The 22,236-nt window shown below is 45.8% G+C and overlaps 1 protein-coding gene across 3 annotated transcripts in view; it reads right to left on the bottom strand.

Annotated features, from left to right (window-relative positions):
• Positions 1–22,236, bottom strand: part of NDRG2 (NDRG family member 2) — a 205,054-nt gene that overhangs the window by 14,858 nt on the left and 167,960 nt on the right. For all 3 annotated transcript variants that reach the window (XM_078644081.1, XM_078644080.1, XM_078644082.1), the window contains exons 13-14: positions 17,114–17,161; positions 430–465 (exon numbers count right to left, since the gene is read on the bottom strand). In XM_078644081.1, coding sequence (XP_078500207.1) covers positions 430–465; positions 17,114–17,161 — 84 coding nt within the window. The remainder of the gene's footprint in view (positions 1–429; positions 466–17,113; positions 17,162–22,236) is intronic.

Genomic DNA, 22,236 nt, shown 5'->3' with positions numbered 1-22,236 from the left:
ATGCTTGAGGAATGTTGCCAGACAAGCAGCTTTTCTTTTACAAAGACACCCCAATTTACAGAATAATCCGTTGATGGATTATGAACATCACACTGTTTTCAGACAGTAAAGAAATGATTTACTAGGAAGTGATCAGGGACACTTAAAGACAGAGGAGACTCGCCAACCCTTTTAAATACACACAGGACACACTCTGAGAGAAGGCTCTTTCAGACGAGAGCAAACTGCAATATGACTCAAGAGTATGGCGCAAAAGAAACAACATCAGGTGTGAACAGGTGAGAAGGCAAATCAAGTTGTGCAGAAGGGCAACGTGGGGTTCAAAAACTGCTTAGCATGAGATTAGATGTGCATAAGTAGGCCAGTGTGGGTGGAGAAAATGTAGAAATCATTGATTCACCAAACGGAACCTGAGTGCGTGCCACTTACCTGGGTCAACTGTGGCTGGCCACCAGAGTCTGCCATCTGAAACAGAAACACTGGATGTAAGGAAAACTATCCACAACATAGACCTTACAATCACCTTGCTCTGTAGCATGGTAACAGGACAAAGGCTACAGGAAAATCCAAACAAGGAAAGGAATATGCTACTTACCAGTATGCATCTGTTCTTGGCATAGAGGGCTGCAGAGTGGTACATTTATGAATAGATCGCCATCTGGTGTTGGGCTCGGATGATTGCACTTGTTTTTCTTCTGGAGAAGTCTTTGTCGTCATAGATGACTCCTCCTCTTGGTGTTAGTGCGCATGGGCATCGGCTCCATCCTTAGATTGTTTTGCCATAGTAGGGTTAGATGGAGTAGTGTAGTATAATACATAAAGATATGCCCATGTAAATGTATCTAAATAAGATAATGTTGGGACAGACACAGGTTTCCGGTGAGGCAGGGAGGGCATGTACCACTCTGCAGCCCTCTATGCCAAGAACAGATGCATACTGGTAAGTAGCATATTCCGTTCGAGGCATATGGGCTGCAGATGGTACATTTATGAATAGATTGTACAGCAGTTACCTCCCTAGCGGTGGTCACCAGTGTCTGTCGCAACTGTTTGAAATAGAGTTTTTAATACAGCTTGGCCCACTCTGGCTTGTTGTGTAGCCTGTACATCAACACAGTAGTGCTTTGTGAATGTATGTGGTGTAGACCAAGTTGCTGCTCTACATATGTCATCTAGGGGAATGTTCCCTAAGAATGCCATAGATGCTCCTAGCTTTCGTGTAGAATGAGCTCTAGGAGGAACAGTTAATGTTCTCTTTGCTTTAATGTAACATATCTGTATACATCTTACAATCCATCTAGCGATGCCTGCTTTAGAGATAGGATTGCCCTTATGTGTTGGGGAAAATGCTACAAATAGTTGTTTCGTTTTCCTGAAGTTTTGTGTCCTTTCTATGTAGTACAAAATGGCTCTTTTGACATCTAGTGTATGTAGAGCCCTTTCTGCTACCGTCTGTGGCTTTGGAAAAAAGACTGGTAGCTCCACTGGCTGGTTGATGTGAAATGCTGAAATTACTTTAGGCAAGAACTTTGGGTTTGTTCTAAGAACCACTTTATTCTGGTGTAACTGTAGGAATGGTTCTTGTATTGTCAATGCCTGTAATTCACTTACTCTCCTGAGTGAGGTAATGGCTATAAGGAACGCCACCTTCCATGTAAGGAATTGTATCTCGCACCTATGCATAGGTTCGAAAGGTGGTCCCATTAGTCTGGTGAGTACTACGTTGAGGTTCCAGACCGGCGAAGGTGGTAATCTTGGTGGAATGACTCTTTTAAGGCCTTCCATGAAGGCTTTTATCGCTGGCACTCTGAACAGTGATATATGCTGCCTGTTTTGTAGGTACGCTGCTATAGCTGCTAAATGTACTCTGATAGATGTGTACGCGAGATTACATTGCTGTAAGTGTAGTAAGTAGCAAATAATCTCCCTTGTTGATACATCCAGAGGGTTGATATTATTAGTAGTACAGTGTATAGCAAACCTCTTCCACTTAGCTGCATAGCATGCTCTGGTGGTGGGACGTCTTGCTTGTTTAATTATCTCCATGCAATTTGGGGGTAAATCTAAGTACCCAAATTCTAGGATTTCAGGAGCCAGATCGCTAGGTTCAGTTGTGTGGGATCTGGGTGCATTATTTCTCCATGGTTCTGTGTAAGGTGCATGGGTAGAATTCTTAGCTTTTGATGTGGCACTTGTGAGAGTTGCAGGAGCGTGGTGAACCACGGTTGTCTTGCCCACGTGGGTGCTACTAGTATCATGGTCATTGAGTGTTGTTGCAGCGTCCTGACCACTAATGGGATTAGTGGGAGAGGGGGAAAAGCGTATGCAAATTTGTTGGACCAATTTATCCATAACGCATTGCCCTGCGACAGGTGGTGTGGGTACCTGGACGCGAAGCTTTGGCATTTTGCGTTCTGATGAGTGGCAAAGAGGTCTATCTCTGGCTGTCCCCATCTTTGGAAGAATGGCTGCAGTATTTGTTGGTGCAGTTCCCATTCGTGTATTTGTTCCGACTGTCTGCTTAAGATGTCTGCTATCTGGTTTTGGACTCCTGGTAGGTGTTCGGCTAACAGATAGATGTTTTGAGGAATGGCCCATCTCCAGATTTCCTGTGCTAGTCTGGATAGTTGGAGAGTGCGCGTCCCCCCCTGTTTTTGAATATAATACATTGCTGTCATGTTGTCTGTTCTGATCAGGACTGCTTTGTTGGCAACATGTATTTGGAAGGCTTTCAATGCTAGAAACACTGCTAGTAGTTCTAGATGATTGATGTGCAGTCTTTTTTCCTGCACACTCCACCTTCCTTGTACTGTGTATTTCTCCATATGTGCTCCCCATCCTGTGAGCGATGCGTCCGCTGTTATTGTCACCTGTGGAATCGGTTCTAGGAACGACCGCCCTTTGGCAATGTTTGTTGTGTTCCACCACTTCAGAGAGCGGTGTGTGCGGTCGTCTACCAACACTAGATCTGTAATCTGTCCTTGAGCCTGATTCCACTGTGTCGCTAAGCATTCTTGTAGCGGACGCATTTGTAGTTTGGCATATGGTATTAGCAGTATGCAGGATGACATCATCCCTAATAGCTGCATGAACACTCTTGCTGGTAGTGAGTGTTGTGGCTGGAATCTTTGAATGATTGTAAGCATTGTTTGGATTCTGACTGGATTGGGGTATACTTTGGCTTTTTCTGTGTCTATAGTAGCCCCCAGATATGGTTGAACGTTGCTTGGTTGTAGGTGTGACTTTGTGTAGTTCACTGTGAACCCTAGCTGGTGTAGTAGCTGAATTGTCTTTTGTGTGTTTTGAAGACATTCCTCTTGTGACTTGGCCTTTATTAGCCAGTCGTCCAAGTATGGGAAGACATGTATTTGTTGTCTTCTTAGGTGAGCTGCCACCACTGCCAGGCATTTTGTGAACACCCTTGGTGCCGTTGTGACACCAAACGGAAGGACTTTGAACTGATAATGTTGTCCTTCTACCACAAACCTGAGGTATTTCCTGTGGGCTTTGTGAATTGGGATATGAAAGTAAGCGTCTTTTAGATCCAGTGTAGAAAGAAAGTCCCCTTTCTTCAGTAAAGGAAGTACTTGTTGGAGCGTGACCATGTGGAAATGTTCCGAATTTATGTATGCGTTGAGAGGTCTCAGGTCCAGTATTGGCCTTAGAGACCCGTCCTTTTTGGGAATTAGGAAGTATAGGGAGTATACTCCTGTTCCTTGTTGGTGCTGTGGAACCTTCTCTATGGCATGCTTTTCTAGTAGGGATAGTACTTCTTGTTTTAACAGTGTCAGGTGATCTTGTTTCATTGGACGCTGTTTGGGGGGGATGTTTGGTGGGGTAGATGTGAGTTCCAGGCAATAACCATGTTGGATAATTTGTCTCACCCACCTGTCTGATGTGATGTTTTCCCAGACAGGTAGGAACCGTGATAGGCGTCCCCCGACCGGTGTTATATGGTCTGGGGGGAGCTGTATGAAGTCACTGCTTTGGGGTTGGAGAGTTGCGGTTGTTGTTGTTTCCGCGACCTCTACCCTTGTTGTTGTTACCTCTGTAACTACCTCTAGAATTACCTCTGGGTGATGTAGGTGTAAAAGAGGTTTGTTGCTGGCTTGTACCTGTATTTTTGGATCCTCCTCTATAGGTGGACCTACGAAAGGAACCTCTTTGTGTCGGCTGTTGCAATGCTCCCATTGATTTAGCCGTTTCCGTATCCTTTTTCATCTTTTCTAAGGCCTCATCTGTCCCTGTGCCGAAAAGTGTTTTCTCATCAAAAGGTTGGTTCAGTAATGATGTGTGTACCTCTTGTTTGAACTCTGAAACCCTGAGCCATGCATGTCTCCTTAACATGATGCTTGTGTTTATAGATCTTGCTGCAGTGTCTGCCGCGTCTAGGGCGCACTTGATTGAAGTGTTAGTAATTAACTTCCCTTCCTGTATGAGTTGATCTGCTCTCTTTTGATGTTCGTTAGGGAGATGTGTGATGAGTTTTTCTAACTCATCATAATGCGCTCTGTCATACCTTGCAAGTAGTGCTTGTGTATTAGCTATGCGCCAGCTGTTTGCCGCTTGAGATGCTACTCTCTTACCAGAGGCATCTATTAGCTTAGACTCTTTGTCAGGAGGTGGAGCTTCTCCTGTAGATAAAGAGTTTGCTCTCTTACGAGCGTTTGTGACTACTAGTGAGTCTAGAGGAATTTGCCCTTTAATGAATATTGGGTCTTTTGGAGCTGCTCTATATTTCTTATCAATCCTTGGGTTCAGTACCCTAGCCCTCACCGGGTCTTTGAATATTTCTGATGTGTGAGTGAGAAGGCCCTTAAGCATTGGTAGTGTTCCTGATGTTCTTTGTGTAGTAGGTAGTGTTTCTAATAAGAAATCCTCTATTTGAGGTTCTGCATGTAGTTCTACCTTGTGGTATTTTGCTGCTCTATTAATGAGTTGCGCAAAACCAGTATTATCATCAGGAGGTGAAGGTTTTGAAGGATACAGTTCAGGGTCGTTATCGTTATCTGACCCTACATTGTACTCTTCCCATGGGTCTGCCTCCTCTGGGATTGTGTCTTCATCATCCCCAGGATGTTCTCCCTCCCCTGTGTCACTTTCTACATCTGTTGTAGGTGTAGATGGTCGTGTGGGAGGAATATTTGGCCTACTGTGAGGAAGAGGAGAAGAGGGTGTGTCTCTAGGTTTTGGAGAATGGGGAGGAGTTGTATTTGTCCCCATTGTTCTCTTCTTCGGATGAGTCCTGTCGTCCGACTGTTCATTCTTCCTCTTTTTAGGTAGTTCTGTGACTACCTTGCCAGTTTGTGGATCAATAAACAGAGTTTTTTGTTTAGGATCTGTTTTATATTCCTGTGTCGGTACCGCAGTTTTCGGGTCCGAAAGGTGTTTTTTCTTCTGACTGTCCATTTGTGTTTTCGGCACCGAGATTTTATTCGGATCCGATGTTTTCGGTGTCGACGATGTCCCCGGTGTCGAGGGTGTTTTCGACGTCGAAACGTGTTTCGGTGTCGACATGGACTGTTTCGACTTCGAGCTTTCTTTGACATGTAACTTTGGTGTCGATGTGGGTCGTCTATCGGAACCACCATGATGGGAGACCGAGTGTTTCGGTTTCGTTGCCGGGCCCGAAGGCGGGGCGTCGGAAACTTTTTTCGGTTGTCTGACCGGGCTCGAGGGCGGGGTCGACACCGTGCGGGGTCTGTTCTTTGGTAAAGGGACGTCGTCACTCATGGTTTGTTGGACGTCGATTTCCTCGACGTCGGACTCGTCCACCTCTGACCCCGCTTCGTCGACCTCCTCTTCCTCCTGTTCTGGGTGCTGGTCCTCGAACAGCTCCGGGATTGCTTGTGACTGCATTCTCGATACCTCGTGTCTTCGGGCTCGATGGTTTCTAATCGTCGATTTTGAAGAAAATGCTGCACAGGCCTCACAGTCCCTGGATTCGTGTTCAGGGGACAAGCAGAGGTTGCACACTTCGTGTAGGTCCTTGTGTGGGAACTTAGCACCACACGTTGGACATTTTTTGAATGGAGTCCTTTCCATGGACTCCGGGCTGGACTACGTCGAGCTGGTCTTCTCGTAGTCGTCGTTCTTCGAAACGCATCGAGATGGAATTGAAGTCGCGTTCGATAACAATACAGTCGAATTGGAAAGGGTTACGCGCCGAATATAACCGTCTTTATTGAAGTCGGTCCGGAGCGCTTCGATCCTCATCCGAACCCGATGGCGGGAAAAAACAATCTAAGGATAGAGCCGATGCCCATGCGCACTAACACCAAGAGGAGGAGTCATCTATGACGACAAAGACTTCTCCAGAAGAAAAACAAGTGCAATCATCCGAGCCCAACACCGGATGGCGATCTATTCATAAATGTACCATCTGCAGCCCATATGCCTCGAACATACACTTACTGATAAAGATAGTCAGTGCTTTAAATGAAAAATAATAAGTGCATTTACTCAGCAAAAGGAGTGGTGAACTAGGGGGTGGAGTGTGGGGCGGGCATAATGGTGGTGCTTAAGGGTAGAGCACGGTATGGGGGTAAGTTTTCTTTCCATGCAACAAATCTGGATGCATCATAAGAAAGTCAGAAGTATCTGTCCAATAGTTATAACACTAATAACCATTTGCACAGCATGCTGTACATTCTAACAAGCACAATGATCCTCAAGGCAATTTTATGGTGAGTTAAACCTTTGATTAGCATAAACTCCGATCTTTCCAGCAAGTGCATTTACCACCTCCTGCATTATCTTTCTACTTCAGGTATTAGAAAGAAGGGCCTCTAGTGTGGAGGATGTATTCTCCGTCAGGATGGATCTTAACCATTATCTAAACATATGTCAAGAGAGAGAAGGGCTTACTGACAGCCTATAGATGAAGGACGAGAGCCTGTGCCAGAAACAGTGTCCTAAAAGTAGGGGTGGGCGGAAATTGCGTAGTTGCGCTACGCAAAGCTCCGCGAAACAGTAAAAAAATCTGAGCGAGCACGTAAAAGTTCAGCAAACACGCGGAATTGCTTGTTCCGCCCGTTCGCGATGCTTTTTTCCTGTTCGTGAACGCTGTTTGCATGCTCGGGTGGGAATATCAGCGGAACGCGAAATTATCCACATTCCACAAATTCCGCAAGCGGAACGGAATCTACTGCCCAGACCTACCTGAAAGGATTCCTCATTCACTATAAAAAGTCAAAACTATGGTCATTGGTATTTGGTTATATGGATAATGCGTCTACACACCCAAAAAAGATATGGACTGGGGCTTGGTAGCTCCTAAGTGGTTCCATGTTATGTGACATGTATGTTCAACCAGTCTCTGATTTTTGCCAAAGCTTTTTATGATGTTATTTTTAAAAACCCTTACTCACAATCAGAAAAAGCAAATTACAAGTCCTAGAATGCAAAGGCATTGCCAGTTAAAATCCAGCACTGTCTAAAAGTGTCATACATTCCATGGAGCCTTCTGTTACATTTGGGCTATGTCTGGTTTCCCATACAAAAGAATGGATTTAAATGCACCAAACCACTCTTTCTTTCAGGTTAAACATGAAATTGGCGGAGACCAAGGATTTACATTCAAGTAAAAATGCTTAATTTACATTGCTAATGAGCGAAGATTGTCAGTCTTTTGAAACAGTGGCCATGCTAAAAAGATGCCCTGAAGAATCCGCTCCACACTCCCGTCTATTAGGTTTTACAGTCTCCTCCCAACTCCCAATGTGCAAGATCAAAGGGGAACCAAACACTGTGCAGCCACATCCCTGCTGAAAGACTTGCAGAATAGCATGACAAGATTGCTGAGCCCACTGGGTTGGATTGGGATTAAAAATCTGCCGGGGAACGCATGACAAAATCGGCCCACATTAGCATAATGCCTTCCCTCAAATCACTGCTTCAGCGTAATTTTACATAAAAAAAAGGGGAGGATGGACGCATCAGTTTACACTAGTGAAACACACCTGAAAACAAGTGAGGCCACTTCTGCTCGGGCCCCCTGCCCCGCTCAGTATGCCTACATTAATGGGAGGCCCAGCGAGAGAAAAGGGGTGACACCTCTACCTGTTGCTGCTATACGGTAGGTAATGAGCGCCCAACTCCCTCCAGAAAGGCCACTCAGACCCCCACTGGGCCGCTGGCAGTATAGTCCAACAACAGAGACACCGCTCAAATCGGCACCCAGGCTGCTCAAAAGCAGCCCTCAGCTCAAATTTGGACCCCGGCCCCTCGGGCATTGTCCGAATGCCCCCTTTACCAATCCGACGCTGGAGCCCAGTGACAAGAGCTGCTGTTTGGGCGCTCTTGCGCGAGCTCAGGAAAGCGTTGCACAGTGAATCAGTGCGGGACGTGTGAAAAGTGCTGCCCAGGTAGGAGATAATAAGAGAAGCACCACTTGTGTCAAGGCATGGCCCCTATCAGTACTGGTACTCTCCCTGTCCGAGGAGCAGTTCAGGTACTCAAGGTGAGAAAAATGAAGTGCAGGTACTCCGTACTGGCGAGTACCGGCCCCTTTAAAGCACCGACTAAAGCCATTCGCCAAAGTCATCTTCCATAGATTCACATTTGAATTATTCCATGACATCAGGCTGATAATCGTTTGTGCACACATTAAATCAGCGCACGTATTTAACAAAGCTCAGGTTTCCACTGCACTTCGAGTGAAAGGTAGTTGTAGAGCCTCATGACAGGGGCAGGTGGCATCTAAATCTATGAAAGACACCAAAGCTGCAGAATTGTAGTTATGTCTAAAGTTTCCTCCCGGATCTTTCACAGATTCACATGCTTGAGTTTGGATTAAGATTTAAGAGGCAATATTAGCAGGCAAAGGGAGCCTTGAATGAAGCTCACCTTAACGAAAGGGGGTCGTTCCAGAGCACTTTCGGACTCTGAACGTGCAGCCCATGTCCACTGCTATGTAAGGACAGTGGTGAGAATCGCTAGATCTCCAGAATGCGTTTATGGGACATAGCAGTGCCAGAGAAGAAAAAGGTACTTACCAAAAATATCAATATTTCTGGAAGATACTATATCTTTCTGCAGATCCCTAACCTTATGAATATTGCAGAGGTGCCAGACTAGATCCGCACAACTTTCTTCCAGAATAGCTCTCCAGCACCACCACGGGCACCACGTGACTCCAGTTGCGACTGTCTGCCCAGGATGTCATGATAATGGCCTATATAAGGTGCCCTCTGAGCAGGAGCATACATAAAGACATAGGGCAGCCAAACACCCTTTCACGGTAGAGACTGCCAATTATTGCTGAGCAATCACACTGGCACAGAATGTCAGAAAGATGAGCCTAAGAAGGGTTGAAGCCTGCTAACACGAAACAATCTTAACCCAGTATCCACACAGACCTACTTGGCTGCAGGTTATTGATTGCTAGGATGACATTTGCATCGCAGAAATTCAGCAGTGCTAGCCCACAGACAGAAAGGGGCAGCACAACTAGGGGCGCACAAGCAGCAGCGCAATAGACAGTACCATAGCAAGCGCGAGGGCTAGACGCAAAGCTGACAATGTCCCAGTTACCACCAGTGACGGCACGATCCCCATCAGTGCCCCACATTTCTGAAGGATCCGGACAGAGCATAAGAGCACGGAGGCAGACTATCACACGGGATAGCAGGATGCCAACGGCGGAGCGCAGGACCCTAAATGCATGCTTGTCCAAATAGACTAACCAGATCCCTAAGTGACTATGATGACTCCGCGACTCCCATGTTCAGCCTCATTCCCTTCTACCCTTGGACCTGGAAATGGGGCTGAGTAACCACTGATGTTCTTTGGTACCTGCATGACCACTTGAATATTCCCAGACTACTTCCCAAGAATCAAGACAATCCTCAGAAACGTGGAGAAGAATTGCAAGCGGTTTTTCAATCCTTTAATCCTAATTGCGATGATGTTAATCAATTATTATAAGTTATTATGCATTGTATGGAGAAGTCAGACACCAGCTGCTGGTGGAAGCAGACTATCCACCACAATCCCCTGCGGATTTTGCTGCTAGAGACGCTGTGTTGATTGCTACTAATTACCGAAGCTAGAATAGGCCAGACTGCAACCGGCACCTGGAATCAAAACACAGGGGAAACCCTTGCTGATGTCTTATATTGCTTGTTGATAGATATTTTTTATAGCCATTCTGGAAGTGTGAACGCTGCTGAGGAGGCAGTGGGGACTGCTTCGGGTCAAGGGATGCTACCAAAAGTGCAGGAGCAATTAAAAACGAGGTTTATCGGTTTGCAAAAATGAAAACTTGCCAAAGCTGATTTCTCTAAGCAATTACTGAGTAGCAGTTCAAAAGCATGAGCGAGAATCCTCTCAATGTAAACTAATGTAGCTACAAATGCATTGCTTACAACAAGCAGTCAGAGGGAGGGGCAGAGGAGACCCTGGGGGCAGGGAGGAAGCAAGGATGGTGAAGGGTGCCCTTCTTGGTAACATCGCAGGTTTTAATTGTCATAAATCAGAGCACTGGAAACTAGACCGCCTGAATACGTCCCCAAGCTCCCATGGCAGCCCAAACAACCTGATTCCCCTCCGCCTCCTCCTCTTCCAAACAGATGCCAGAAGGGAGCAGGCTACACTTTAATCCCTGCAGACCAGAGGCAAGTGTATGTATGAGGTGTCGGCAAAATAAATCCCACTAGGTTCCTTAACGATGCTGGCCCCAATCAATCTGCGCCATTAACCTCTTCCTTTCCCTCTCTTTCTTTCGCGGACAATATGATGGAGTCGGGAAGCATGTATAACACGTGTTCTGTACCGTGTCTTAAATACAGTTTCGCTTTCTTTAGGTTTAACCAACTTACTTTCTGTTTTGAGCCCCACTTCCTCAGCAAACGTGTTTGAGAGGGATCTTTTGTGTAAGCTAAACTGTAATGTAGGCAGCACTAGCAATGATGTGCGTTTGGATCTTCTGACTGGAAATAAAAATGCGGTTTTCCGCTGGCTTATGTGAAAACGAATGCACTGCTAATGTTCAGGATACTAGGACTGTTTCATCCCAAACTATGGCTGATGCATTGGTCCAAGATTTGTCCTCGGTGGTCTTCGCATACCAGTGGTGTTATCTGCATTTTCAACACTGAGTTCGTTAAGATCAGGCTGAACCCAATTAAAAAGCTTCCCTCCATAACATAATATTCACTATGCCCTCAAGTGGAAGCAGGAATTCGCCCACTTATTGCTGTTGATTAAGTCAAAGTTTTCTGGTACCCACTGTTAGCATCTGTAACACTCCCATTCCACCCAACAAGAAGCCAGGTAAAGAAACATATTGCTTTGTACATGATCTGCATGCCGTAAATGCTGCTGTATTACCAAGCTTTAATGTTGTGCCAAACCTGCCTACCGTCTGTCATATATTTCATCTACTGCCAGATGGGGTACAGCTGTCAATCCACGATCTGCTTTCTTCTCTATCTCTACACAACCTGAAAGTAAGTCCATTTTAATATCCTCCTTCAGCGACTTCAACATCACACGGACTCAACATGTTCAGAGGTTTACAGTCAGCTTCCATCTTTTCACAAGGCCTTATAGATTTGGTAACCCCGTTTTTCCCGCATTGGGACGATTTCTTGGCTGCCTCAGATTCCCTCGACCAAAGCAAACAGGATTACATATATTTGCTCACTGAATTAGCTTCTAGAGGAAAAAAAAATCGATTTTGTTTTCACTCCATGTTCAATATTTGGATCACAACATCTCGACCGGAGAAAGACATCTGTCTGCTGATTGCACTGAGGCTGTCCGTTACCTATCTTGACCTGTCACCGTATCTCGTGTACTCAGTCTTTTAGGGATGAGTGCGTATTGCAGACAGTGGATATTGAATTGTGCCATATTTTGTGAAAAAGGAAACTCAAGACTTTTGTCTAGGTCCACGGAAGCCAAACAAGCCATTGTGTCTTTGAAACATGTATTATCTTTAGTCCTTGTTCTGGCTCGATCTGATTATCCTAAAATTTCATGGTAAATCTGCCCGTCAGAGAAAGATATCGGAATGCTGAGCGCATCAACACTGTCCTTAAGGTGTCTCGACCTGTCACAGTTTCTTGGGTATACAGTCATTTGAGACTGGCAAGTGTTAAGATGGCACCTTTCTTCTGGAACCATCCCCTCCTTCCTTTTAGGCACCCTACGCCCCCCCCTCCACTCACCTCTGTTATGATGCAATCAGGTGGCGTTCTAGAACACCAGCTGATCGTTGGTAAATTTTCTGAGGAATGTCATTAGGGAGTTGACACACCTGTGGTTACTGCGGAGTCCTTCCTCTTTGTGTGTTGCATTCTACGATTAACGATTCTTCAAGTATCCGGTCTGCTCGTCTTAATAGTTAGGTTTTATAGACCGTAATATTGGGTGATGCAGGCATTGTGAAACCATTACAAGACTTAGTGAAAAAGGATACTTGTCCTCTTTAGGGCAGCAGGACAAGCACTTGTGTCTTTGAAACATGCATTTGTTATGGCTTACAAAACTATCCCAAACCTTTCATGGTGTACTGCCATGAGGGGGAGGATTTTGCCCTTGGGAGTGTTGGTTACCATAAAAATGTCAGCTATTGGGATTTTACCCAAAAAGGATATGGTGGCTGCTTTCTTACAAATAGAATGTTATCTAGGGGGAGCGTTTTTTTGGCTTTGAAATAGCTGATCTGAATGCACTTCACTAGCCAGCGGACTACCGTTGCTTTTCAAATGAAAGTGCCTTTGTGTGGTTTAGACTAGAGTAGGTGACAAATAAATGTTGCACTTTACGAAATGGTTTTGTCCTATTATTGTAGTATATGAGAGCCCTTTTATAATCTAATGTGTGGAGGGCCCTCCCTGCCACATTGTTTGGGTGTGGGAGGAACAATGGGAGTTCAATTATTAGGTTCAGGTGGAAAGGGTTGACCACCTAGGGTAGAAAGCTAGGGTTAGTTCCAAGTACTACTCTGTCAGCATTGCCCTTCAAAAAACACTCTTCACGTGAGAGCTTAGATCTCACTAACACGCCTGAGAGAAGTGATTGCAACTAGAAATGCTACCTTCCATGAGAGAACCCTTGAGAAGGCATTTATATTTGGGCTCAAAAGGGGACCCCCGTCAGCCTAGTGATGACTAAATTAGTTTCCAAAATGAGGCCAAGGGTAACTCAGGTGAAGATGTTTATTGCAAGGGGGGGAGAGTGGGTGACCCTCTCTCCCTCCATTAAGGCATTATTGAATAATGAAGGGAGCTCCCTGTTCTGGAGATATGCTGCCACTCCAGCTAAAGGTAAACAAATGCAAGTGTAAGCAAGAACAGTAGGCAGTAGTGGAAAAACCTAGTAGTGGGACTGCGAACCTCTTTGAGAACGGATATATACTTGGTAGGCATATTGAGGTAGGCAAACTCTAGGACCTCAGGACCCAAATCACTAGGTTGAGCTGCAAGGGGTCGGGGTGACCAACTATGCTCTGGTGTTGAGTGATAAGAACCGGCTGGTTGGGAAGCTTCTTGTGAGGGACTAGAGATAACTCTAGAAGGGTTGTGAACCTGGGTTGTCTGGCCCATAAGGGAGCCACCAGAATGAGGGAGAGGGCTGCCTGCCATTGCATCCGGACGACGTATGGAAGATGTTGGAGAAGTAGAAAAGCATAGGCAAATATCTCCGACCAATTAATCTACAGTGCTTTGCCCATGTGGAAACCTGGTTCTAACTTGGAGAACCCCCAACGCTGGAGGTATGGGAGCAGGAACTGGGGGGTGGAATTCCCACTCGTGGACTTGTTGCCACATCCTGCTGAGCAGATCTGTAAAGTCATTTTCCGCTTCAGGAAGGTACTCTGCTATCAGATGTACCTTTGGTGGATCGTTTAATACCAAATGTTCCACGCCAGCATTGAGAGCTGGGGAGAAAGTGTGTTGCCTTGCTTGCAAAGGTAGTAAACAGCAGTCATGTTGTCGGTTTTGTGATGGATGCGGCAGAATAAAGTTTGGAGAGCTAGTTGAGTGCCAGTAGTCCCAAATAATTGATATGGAAGGTTTGCTGAAGGGGTGTTCACGTGCCTTGAATATTCATATGCTTGAATTGCACCCCCCCCCCCCCCCAACGCCAAGAGAGAGGTGTCCTTGGTGATGGCTACTTGGCAGACCAGGTCTAGGAAGGGCCTGCCCTGCAACAGGCTGTTGCAGTTCCACAACTGCAGAGAGTAATGGATGCTGGCCGAAATCAACACTAGATCTTCCCAGACACCCTTCGCTTCCGACAGTTGTGCACTAGACACTCTTGAAGAGGACGCATGTGTAAGCAGGCATGGGGAATGATGGTGATGCATGAGACCATCATGCCAAGGAGGCACATTACTGTCCTGTTAGCTGGTGATCTGGCCTCCTTGGAAAGTAGGGTTTGCACCTCTTGCAACAAAATAGAAAGGTGCTCCTCTGATATGGAGAGAAGCTACAAAGGGGTGGAAAGAAAGGGAATGCATAGCTCTGCTAAAGGATAAGAATGAACTATCTATTGAATGTGACAGATTGCCACAGCGGGAGAACAGATCCTCCTACCTACAGGGTGGGTATGTGGTGCTAAAGGCTGTCTGAAGAGAACATTTGTTTACCAAATGCCTGCGTCCTCCAACTCCTTGCTCGGAGGGCTGAGGGTGGAGGAGATCGGTTATAAGGGATGAATTGGGGTTTCAACTTGTTGGTCGAAGCCTGGACCACCAGACTCTCTGGAGCGGGATGCTGCATCAAAAAAATCAGGGGGCCGTGGCGCCGGTTAGTGGTGTCTGGCCATCTGCCTGTTTTCCGTAAGACAACAGCCAGGCTAAGACCAGAAGCCCATCAAATTATCAGTTAGTGCTTTGTTTAGTGGGGGGAGGGTTCAGAGGAAGAAGGCTCAGGCTGCATGACTTCTGAAAGGACTTTCGTTTAGACTTCAACAGAAGGCAGTTGTAGGTCAAGAACCTCAGCATCATATCAAATTACCACAGCAAAAAAGGCCATCTTTTCTATGGAGTACGGTGGGGGAAATTGACACCATAACAGGGGATGTATCGTGCATATGGCCCCCTGCAGGTAGATATACAAACGGTAATCACCATAATGAGGTGGGGAGTACATCTTCCCTATTATCATCATTGTCATCACCGGTAGGTTAACTCTGGTCAGAATCGGTAACTAACAGATGATGGAACCTCCGAGTACCCGAGTACAGCTCCTTGTAGTGGTGGTATATTGTCAGAATCAGTTTTTACTGGGACTTGATGTGCTGGAGTTGAGTCAGAGCTTGACCTCCATCGGGGTGGAGAATTATTCAGTTTGGGCGGGACATCTGAGTTTTCACCACATCTGCCTCTGGTGAGATCTGTATTGGTGTTAATAATAAATGGCCTGGTGAGGGTCTTGGAGCCTGAACGGAAGTTGGCACCAGAATCGGTAGTTGTAGGGGCTCAGCCCGCACCAGCTTTCAGTGAAGTGCCAAGAACGGATCCATAAGCGGCAACTCAATTGCAGGCCTCTGTGGATCCTCGGGCCCCAAAAACCCGAGTGCCAAAAACGTACCTGATGGCCTCCTTAAAAGCCTCGACTTGTTGTGGCAATGCAGATGGCCCAGGGAACTTGTGGTGCTTCAGGATCAATTGCAGAATAGGTTCCTCAAGACAGATTGGCACCTTGCCGCCCTTAAAACTTCTTGTTTGATAGAGTGGTAGGATGGGGGTCAGTCCTGCTTCACCTTAAGTTTCCTCCCTGTGGCATGCAAGAGCATTGCTATGACATGTTTCTAGTCACGTCTTATATCTGGGTATATAGCCGAGTAATATGCAGTTAGAAGTATACATCAGAAGCTAAGGTACTGGAGGAGTGGCCAATTCGACCTCTAATGCTTTTGAACTAATAACCACTCAGTTGGTGTCCCAATTAACTTTTATTTTTTTTTACAGAATAGAATGGCGCTGGGCTCCAAGGGTGCTGAATGTACTACAACTGGAGATGAGCATGATGTGGTAAATGACGCTAGATACCACGTAGATGTTCAGTTGGTTTATTGTAGAAGAACAGCAAGAAGCAACCACGACACAAGCTGGCCAGGCACAAACTGTCACTACCTAGAACGCTAGGAGGGAACAGAGCCAACTACATTCTGGAATTTAGAACACAGGTAAGAATGGTGGTACAGCATAGAAATAAAAGAAGGTAATATACAACACATCTCCTTCCGTAGAATATAAAAGAAAATATGTCACAACAAAGGAAACTTAACGCATTTAGGAAACAGTCATGAAAAGGAAACTTAGCCAAAACTAAAGAGCTAGCTGAACTAAAGAAAGCTAGCAATGTCAGCAAAGTAGTTTAAGCAATGAACCAATTAAGAGTCACCAGTGAAACTAAGCATTGAAATGGAGGACACACGTCACCCCTCTAAAAAAAAAAAAAAAAAATTTAATCACAACAGACATCTTTATACCGGATGTCTGAGAGACTTCATGGATTGATAGACAAAATGTGAATGCACAGACGTGAAGGTTATTGATGAAGATAATGATTTCCCCTGGTGGTATCTCTGGTAATGGCTGCAAATACCTTTTGTAGGCTGAGCTATGAAAACTCTGAAAGTTATCTTACTCTTTATTGTGGCTTTCTTGCTGATATTTTTTCTTGTCCAAGTGTGTATTGTCTCCTTCTCAAACCCGATGAGGCAATGCTAACTCACTATCTCATCAAATACCAGTCTAAGACAAAAGTAACTATGGAAAGAAAAACTTCAACCAACGAATTGTGAGCTGTTTTAGTTACACAATGAATAGCACACGGAGGGGGCAGCTGTAGAATAATTTAAATGTGTCTGCTTGTTTGGCATAAATGTAACTGCCTCTACCATGTTTTTCTGGTGATGCCGACTCATCAACGGATGTGCACGCCTGCGAACCTTGTGTCCTGGCACACTAGATGTCAGAGTTTGAAAACCAGCTTTTTCAGCTAAACCGGCATTCATGTAAGGAGGTTTCTAGGAGGCTATTAGATCAGGTCATATGAAAGGCTCACAAGAAGAGCTATGGGTTCCTATCACTGAAGGGTTTTACTGTAAATCAAAAACACGTGGAAAAAAAGAAAGTTCCTGCCGCTCTCACCTTCAGGAAGGAGGTCTGGGTGGGGTCCAGCTTAGAATTACACTCCACCTGCAAGAAGAGAAATATCAAGGACAGGTCAAAAATGAACAGCTGCTTTGTTAAGACTACATACTACTACTACCGAGACAAAGGGTCATAGCCCAAAGCTGGGGTACTGCTGGAGTAAAGTTTTATATTATCTGTCAGAGGGACTGCTTCTACAGTAACTCTTACTGGGAGTGCGTATGAAGTAACACAGATCCTGAGAAAGGAGAGTATGCTATGATCCGCGCTGGATACTTGCTGGGAGAATGTTGAAGACACCCTGACGGAAGCAAAGCAAACTACATCTTCTGCAATTACATCTGCTGGAAGAGCTTTTAAAGTCATAGTGGGCTATTCGAAGGGTAAACTTACAAATGGGTAAATATACGCATGTACATTTATTCTTACACTTTGTAGTAAATGTACTACTTTAGGCTATTCACCATTTAAGCGTGCAAAATGACATGTGTGTGCTCATATTTCTTTCCACAGGAGTTCAGGAGGTGGAGCCTAATTTATAAGTGTAAAGATACTACTAACGTTTCACACGGAGGCAAAGAATACCACCACCAGGGAAGAGAGCTCTCTATAGTTAAGCATGCAAAAATGTTTAACAGTTTACTAAAGTAAATATAAAAACTAGTAAATATATTTGTGAAATGAATATTAATCTAACATTTAAAATGCAGTCAAATACAAATGCTACAGTATTCATTAACTTAATTGCGAATTAAATACTTGATTTTTAACACATTACATAAAAGTTATTGGTCTCAAGATTCACATTCCCATCTAAAAAATGAAACTTATTCTGATGAAGTATACAATATTAAGTTATGAACAGAATTTAATTTTTTTTTTTTTTTAATGAAGTTATATTCATTTTTACATTTATAAAAGATTAAAACTTTATAATAAATATTGTTAATGTACAATTAAAGGTTCGATTTAAAAAAATGTAAAATAAGTTAATTTTATTAACATTAGTTCCTGTGGGGTTTTATTTTAGGTCCTGCCTCCATTATTTCTACAGCTGGAGTACATTTATGACTGTTTTGGATTCTTTCTGGCTGTAGTACCTATACAAGTGCAGTTTGTGAAAAGCAATGAGTTGCTTTTCTGTGGGTGGTTGCATGTCCCTCCACAATCGTCTCTAAAACGTTACTTAATCCTCATGTAACTCCCCCCCCCCCCTTTAGTAGTAGGGTTCCCCATTTTCCAGGCACCACTCCCTGTCCCTCCCACATATACTACTGAAACATACCTATGTGTGCTGGGATCTCTGCAAATAAAAGTGTGGAGGGGGTGTAAACTACCGCACATAGTCACGTGATTAGCATTTTGCAGGACACAATTAGTGGTACTGTAGCACTACTAAACGTACGACACATTGCAGTTTGTGAATAGGCTCCATAAAGCCTACGAGGTAGGAAGACAAGTACTGTTTTTATAGCAAGACCTGCTGCACAGTACAAGAGGTCCAGCACTAGGAAGAGTCCATTACTCCTCTTAGAGTGAGACCTGCAGAAGGAATGAATATGCTACTTACAAGTATGCATCTGTTCTTGGCATGTAGGGCTGCTAACATTCATATCTTAGCATTAGATCGCCGCCTAGTGTTGGGTCCGGATGATCGCACATTGTTGTCCTGGAAGAGTCTTCGAAGTATCCTGAGATAGGTGGCTCCTCCCCTGGACTACAGTGCGCATGGGTATCGGCTCCATCCCCAGATTGTTTTTCGCCATTGTGGCAGAAGATGGAGTGAAAAGTGTAAAGGATGTCCATGCTAATGATTGAATACAATAGTATATCTGCAGCTGCGACAGGCACCGGGGAGGAGGGTGGGCGATATGAATGTTAGCAGCCCTACATGCCAAGAACAGATGCATACTGGTAAGTAGCATATTCAGTTCGAGGCATGTGGGCTGCTAAATTCATATCTTAGCATAGAATACATAGCAGTCCCTCCATCAGCGGCGGTTGCCCGTGCCAGCTGCAGAAACCTGAAAAAGTGTCTTGAGAACAGCCTGTCCTACAGCAGCTTGCTGCTTGGAATGCACATCAACACAGTAGTGTTTTGTAAAGGTATGTGGGGTAACCCACGTGGCTGCTCTGCAAATGTCTTCTAAAGGAATGTTCCCCAGGAAAGCCATGGATGCCCCAAATTTGCGTGTGGAGTGCGCCCTTGGGGGTATCGTTAAAGTGCGCTTGGCCTTTTGATAACAGATTTGGATGCACTTAACGATCCACCTGGCTATTCCTGCTTTGGAAATAGGGTTGCCTTTGTGCTGTGGTGAGAAGGCAACAAAAAGTTGTTTTGTTTTCCTAAAGTGTTGTGTTCTGTCTATGTAGTACATCAACGCCCTCCGTACGTCTAACATATGGAGCATTCTTTCCGCTACCGTTTGTGGGTTTTGGAAGAATGCCGGTAAGTCAATAGTTTGGTTGAGATGAAACTGTGACACCACCTTCGGAAGGAATTTGGGGTTAGTACGTAGCACTACCCTATTTGGATGAATCTGAATGAATGGCTCTTGGATTGTGAGCGCTTGTAGCTCACTAACACGCCTCATTGACGTAATAGCAATGAGGAAAGCTACTTTCCACGTTAGGAACTGGAGTTCACATGAGTGCAGTGGCTCAAAGGGTGGTCCCATCAGTCTGGTGAGGACCACATTGAGGTTCCACACCGGAGCTGGCGGTGTTCTTGGGGGAATGACTCGTTTCAGACCTTCAAGGAAAGCTTTAATGGCAGGCACCCTGAAGACAGAGAGATGCTGCCTATTCTGAAGATAAGCTGCGATGGCGGATAGATGTATCCGAATAGAAGTGAACGCTAGATTGCACTTGTAAAGATGTAGCAGATAGCAAATGATGTTAGGGATAGATGCATCTAGCGGGTTGATGTCATTGGCTGTACAGTAAATGACAAAACGCTTCCATTTTGCAGCATAGCATGCTCTGGTAGTAGGCTTCCTTGCCTCCTTGATGATGTCCATGCATTCTGGAGGTAGGTGGAGGTATCCAAACTCTAGGACTTCAGGAGCCAGATCGCCAGGTTGAGCTGTTGCGGATCTGGATGCTGAATGTCTCCATGGTTCTGCGTCAAAAGTCTGGGCGTGAGGCGCAGTCTTTGATGCGGCACCACTGAGAGTTCGAGGAACGTGGTGTACCATGCTTGGCGCGCCCACGTTGGAGCAACCAGGATGAGAGTCATCGAGTGCTGCCTTAGCTTTCTTGCCACCAGCGGTATCAGAGGGGCTGGCGGAAAAGCGTACGCAAATTTGCCTGACCAGTTCATCCATATCGCATTCCCCAGCGACTGTGGGTGAGGGAACCTGGCGGCAAAGTGTTGGCATTTTGCGTTTTCTTTTGTTGCAAACAGGTCTATCTCCGGATGACCCCACTGCTGGAAGTACGGGTGGAGTACAGATGGGTGTAACTCCCACTCGTGCATTTGATGGCTGTATCTGCTGAGCAGATCCGCCATCTGATTGTCCTTGCCCGGGAGGTGTTCTGCCATGAGGAAGATGTTCCTCTGAATGGCCCACCGCCACATGCCCTGAGCCAGATGAGACAGCTGTGGCGAGTGGGTGCCTCCCTGCTTTTGAATGTAGTACATCGCGGTCATGTTGTCCGTCCGGACTAACACTACCTTGTTGCACAGATGTACAATGAAGGACTTGAGCGCCATGAAGATTGCCATCAGTTCCAGATAGTTGATGTGCATCTTCTGTTGCTGCGTCGTCCATAGTCCCTGCACTGTCTAAGTGAGCAGATGAGCTCCCCATCCCTGGAGAGATGCGTCCGTTGTCAGGGTAATCTGTGGCACTGGCTCCTGGAACAGTCGGCCCTTGCAAAGGTTGTGTGGAGTCCACCAATGCAGAGAGTCGTATGCCCGACTGGTAACCAACACTAGGTCTGTTAATTGTCCTTGAGCCTGTGTCCACTGATTTGCTAAGCACTCCTGGAGCGGGCGCATATGCAACCGTGCGTGAGGGACTATGAAGATGCAGGAGGCCATCATGCCTATCAACTGCATGAACACTCTCGCTGGAAGTGAGTGTTGTGGTCTGAACTTCTGGATCAGAGACTGCATGCTGTTTATCCTGACTTGGTTTGGTTGAGCCATGGCCGTCAGGGTATTGATCGTCGCACCTAGAAACTGCCGGACATGTGCCGGCTGAAGATGCGACTTTGGGTAGTTCAACGAGAAACCTAGATCGTGAAGGAGGTGAATGGTAGTCGACATGTCCGCGGCGCACTGTTGTTCCGACTTGGCTTGAACGAGCCAGTCGTCCAGGTAGGGGTAGACATGGATGTTCTGCCTCCTGAGGTGCGCTGCTACTGTCGCCAGACACTTGGTAAACACTCTTGGGGCTGTGGTCACTCCGAAGGGTAGGACCTTGAACTGATAATGCCTGCCTTGGATAGTGAACCTGAGGTATTTTCTGTGGGACGGGTGTAGTGGTATGTGGAAATAAGCATCCTTGAGGTCTAAGGTTGCTAAGAAGTCCCCTTGGTTTAACAAGGGAAGAATCTGTTGCAGTGTGAGCATATGGAAATGTTCTGACAGTATATACAGGTTGAGGGGACGTAGATCTAGAATGGGCCTGAGAGATCCGTCCTTCTTCGGAATAAGGAAGTACAGGGAATATACCCCTGTGCCTTCCTCCTCTACTGGCACGAGCTCGATTGCGCCTTTTTGCAGCATCACCACTACTTCCTGCTGCAATAAGTGCAAGTGCTCTGCGGACATAGGCCGTTGCCTTGGTGGGATGTTGGGTGGAGTGGATTTTAACTCTAGACAATAACCGTACTGGACAAGTTGTCGCACCCACCTGTCTGTGGTGATGTTTCTCCAGACGGGCAGGAACTGCTGTAGTCTCCCCCCGACAGGTGTTAAGTGGTCGGGGGGCAGTGACAGAGAGTCACTGTTTGCTTGGGGCAGAGGAGCGGGAGTTGTTGTTCCCTCTGCCACGTCCTCTGGTGCTGTTTCCTCGGTAACCCCCCTTGTTCTGTTTGGGGTACGAGGATTGTGCTCCACCTCTAGAGAATTGTGATTGTTGACCCATCTGTCCTCTGGTGACTCCACGTGC

This window comes from Lissotriton helveticus, chromosome 5_1, assembly GCF_964261635.1.
Source record: "Lissotriton helveticus chromosome 5_1, aLisHel1.1, whole genome shotgun sequence".
NCBI classification, from domain to species: domain Eukaryota; kingdom Metazoa; phylum Chordata; class Amphibia; order Caudata; family Salamandridae; genus Lissotriton; species Lissotriton helveticus.
This window is presented reverse-complemented; position numbering and strand designations above follow the sequence as displayed.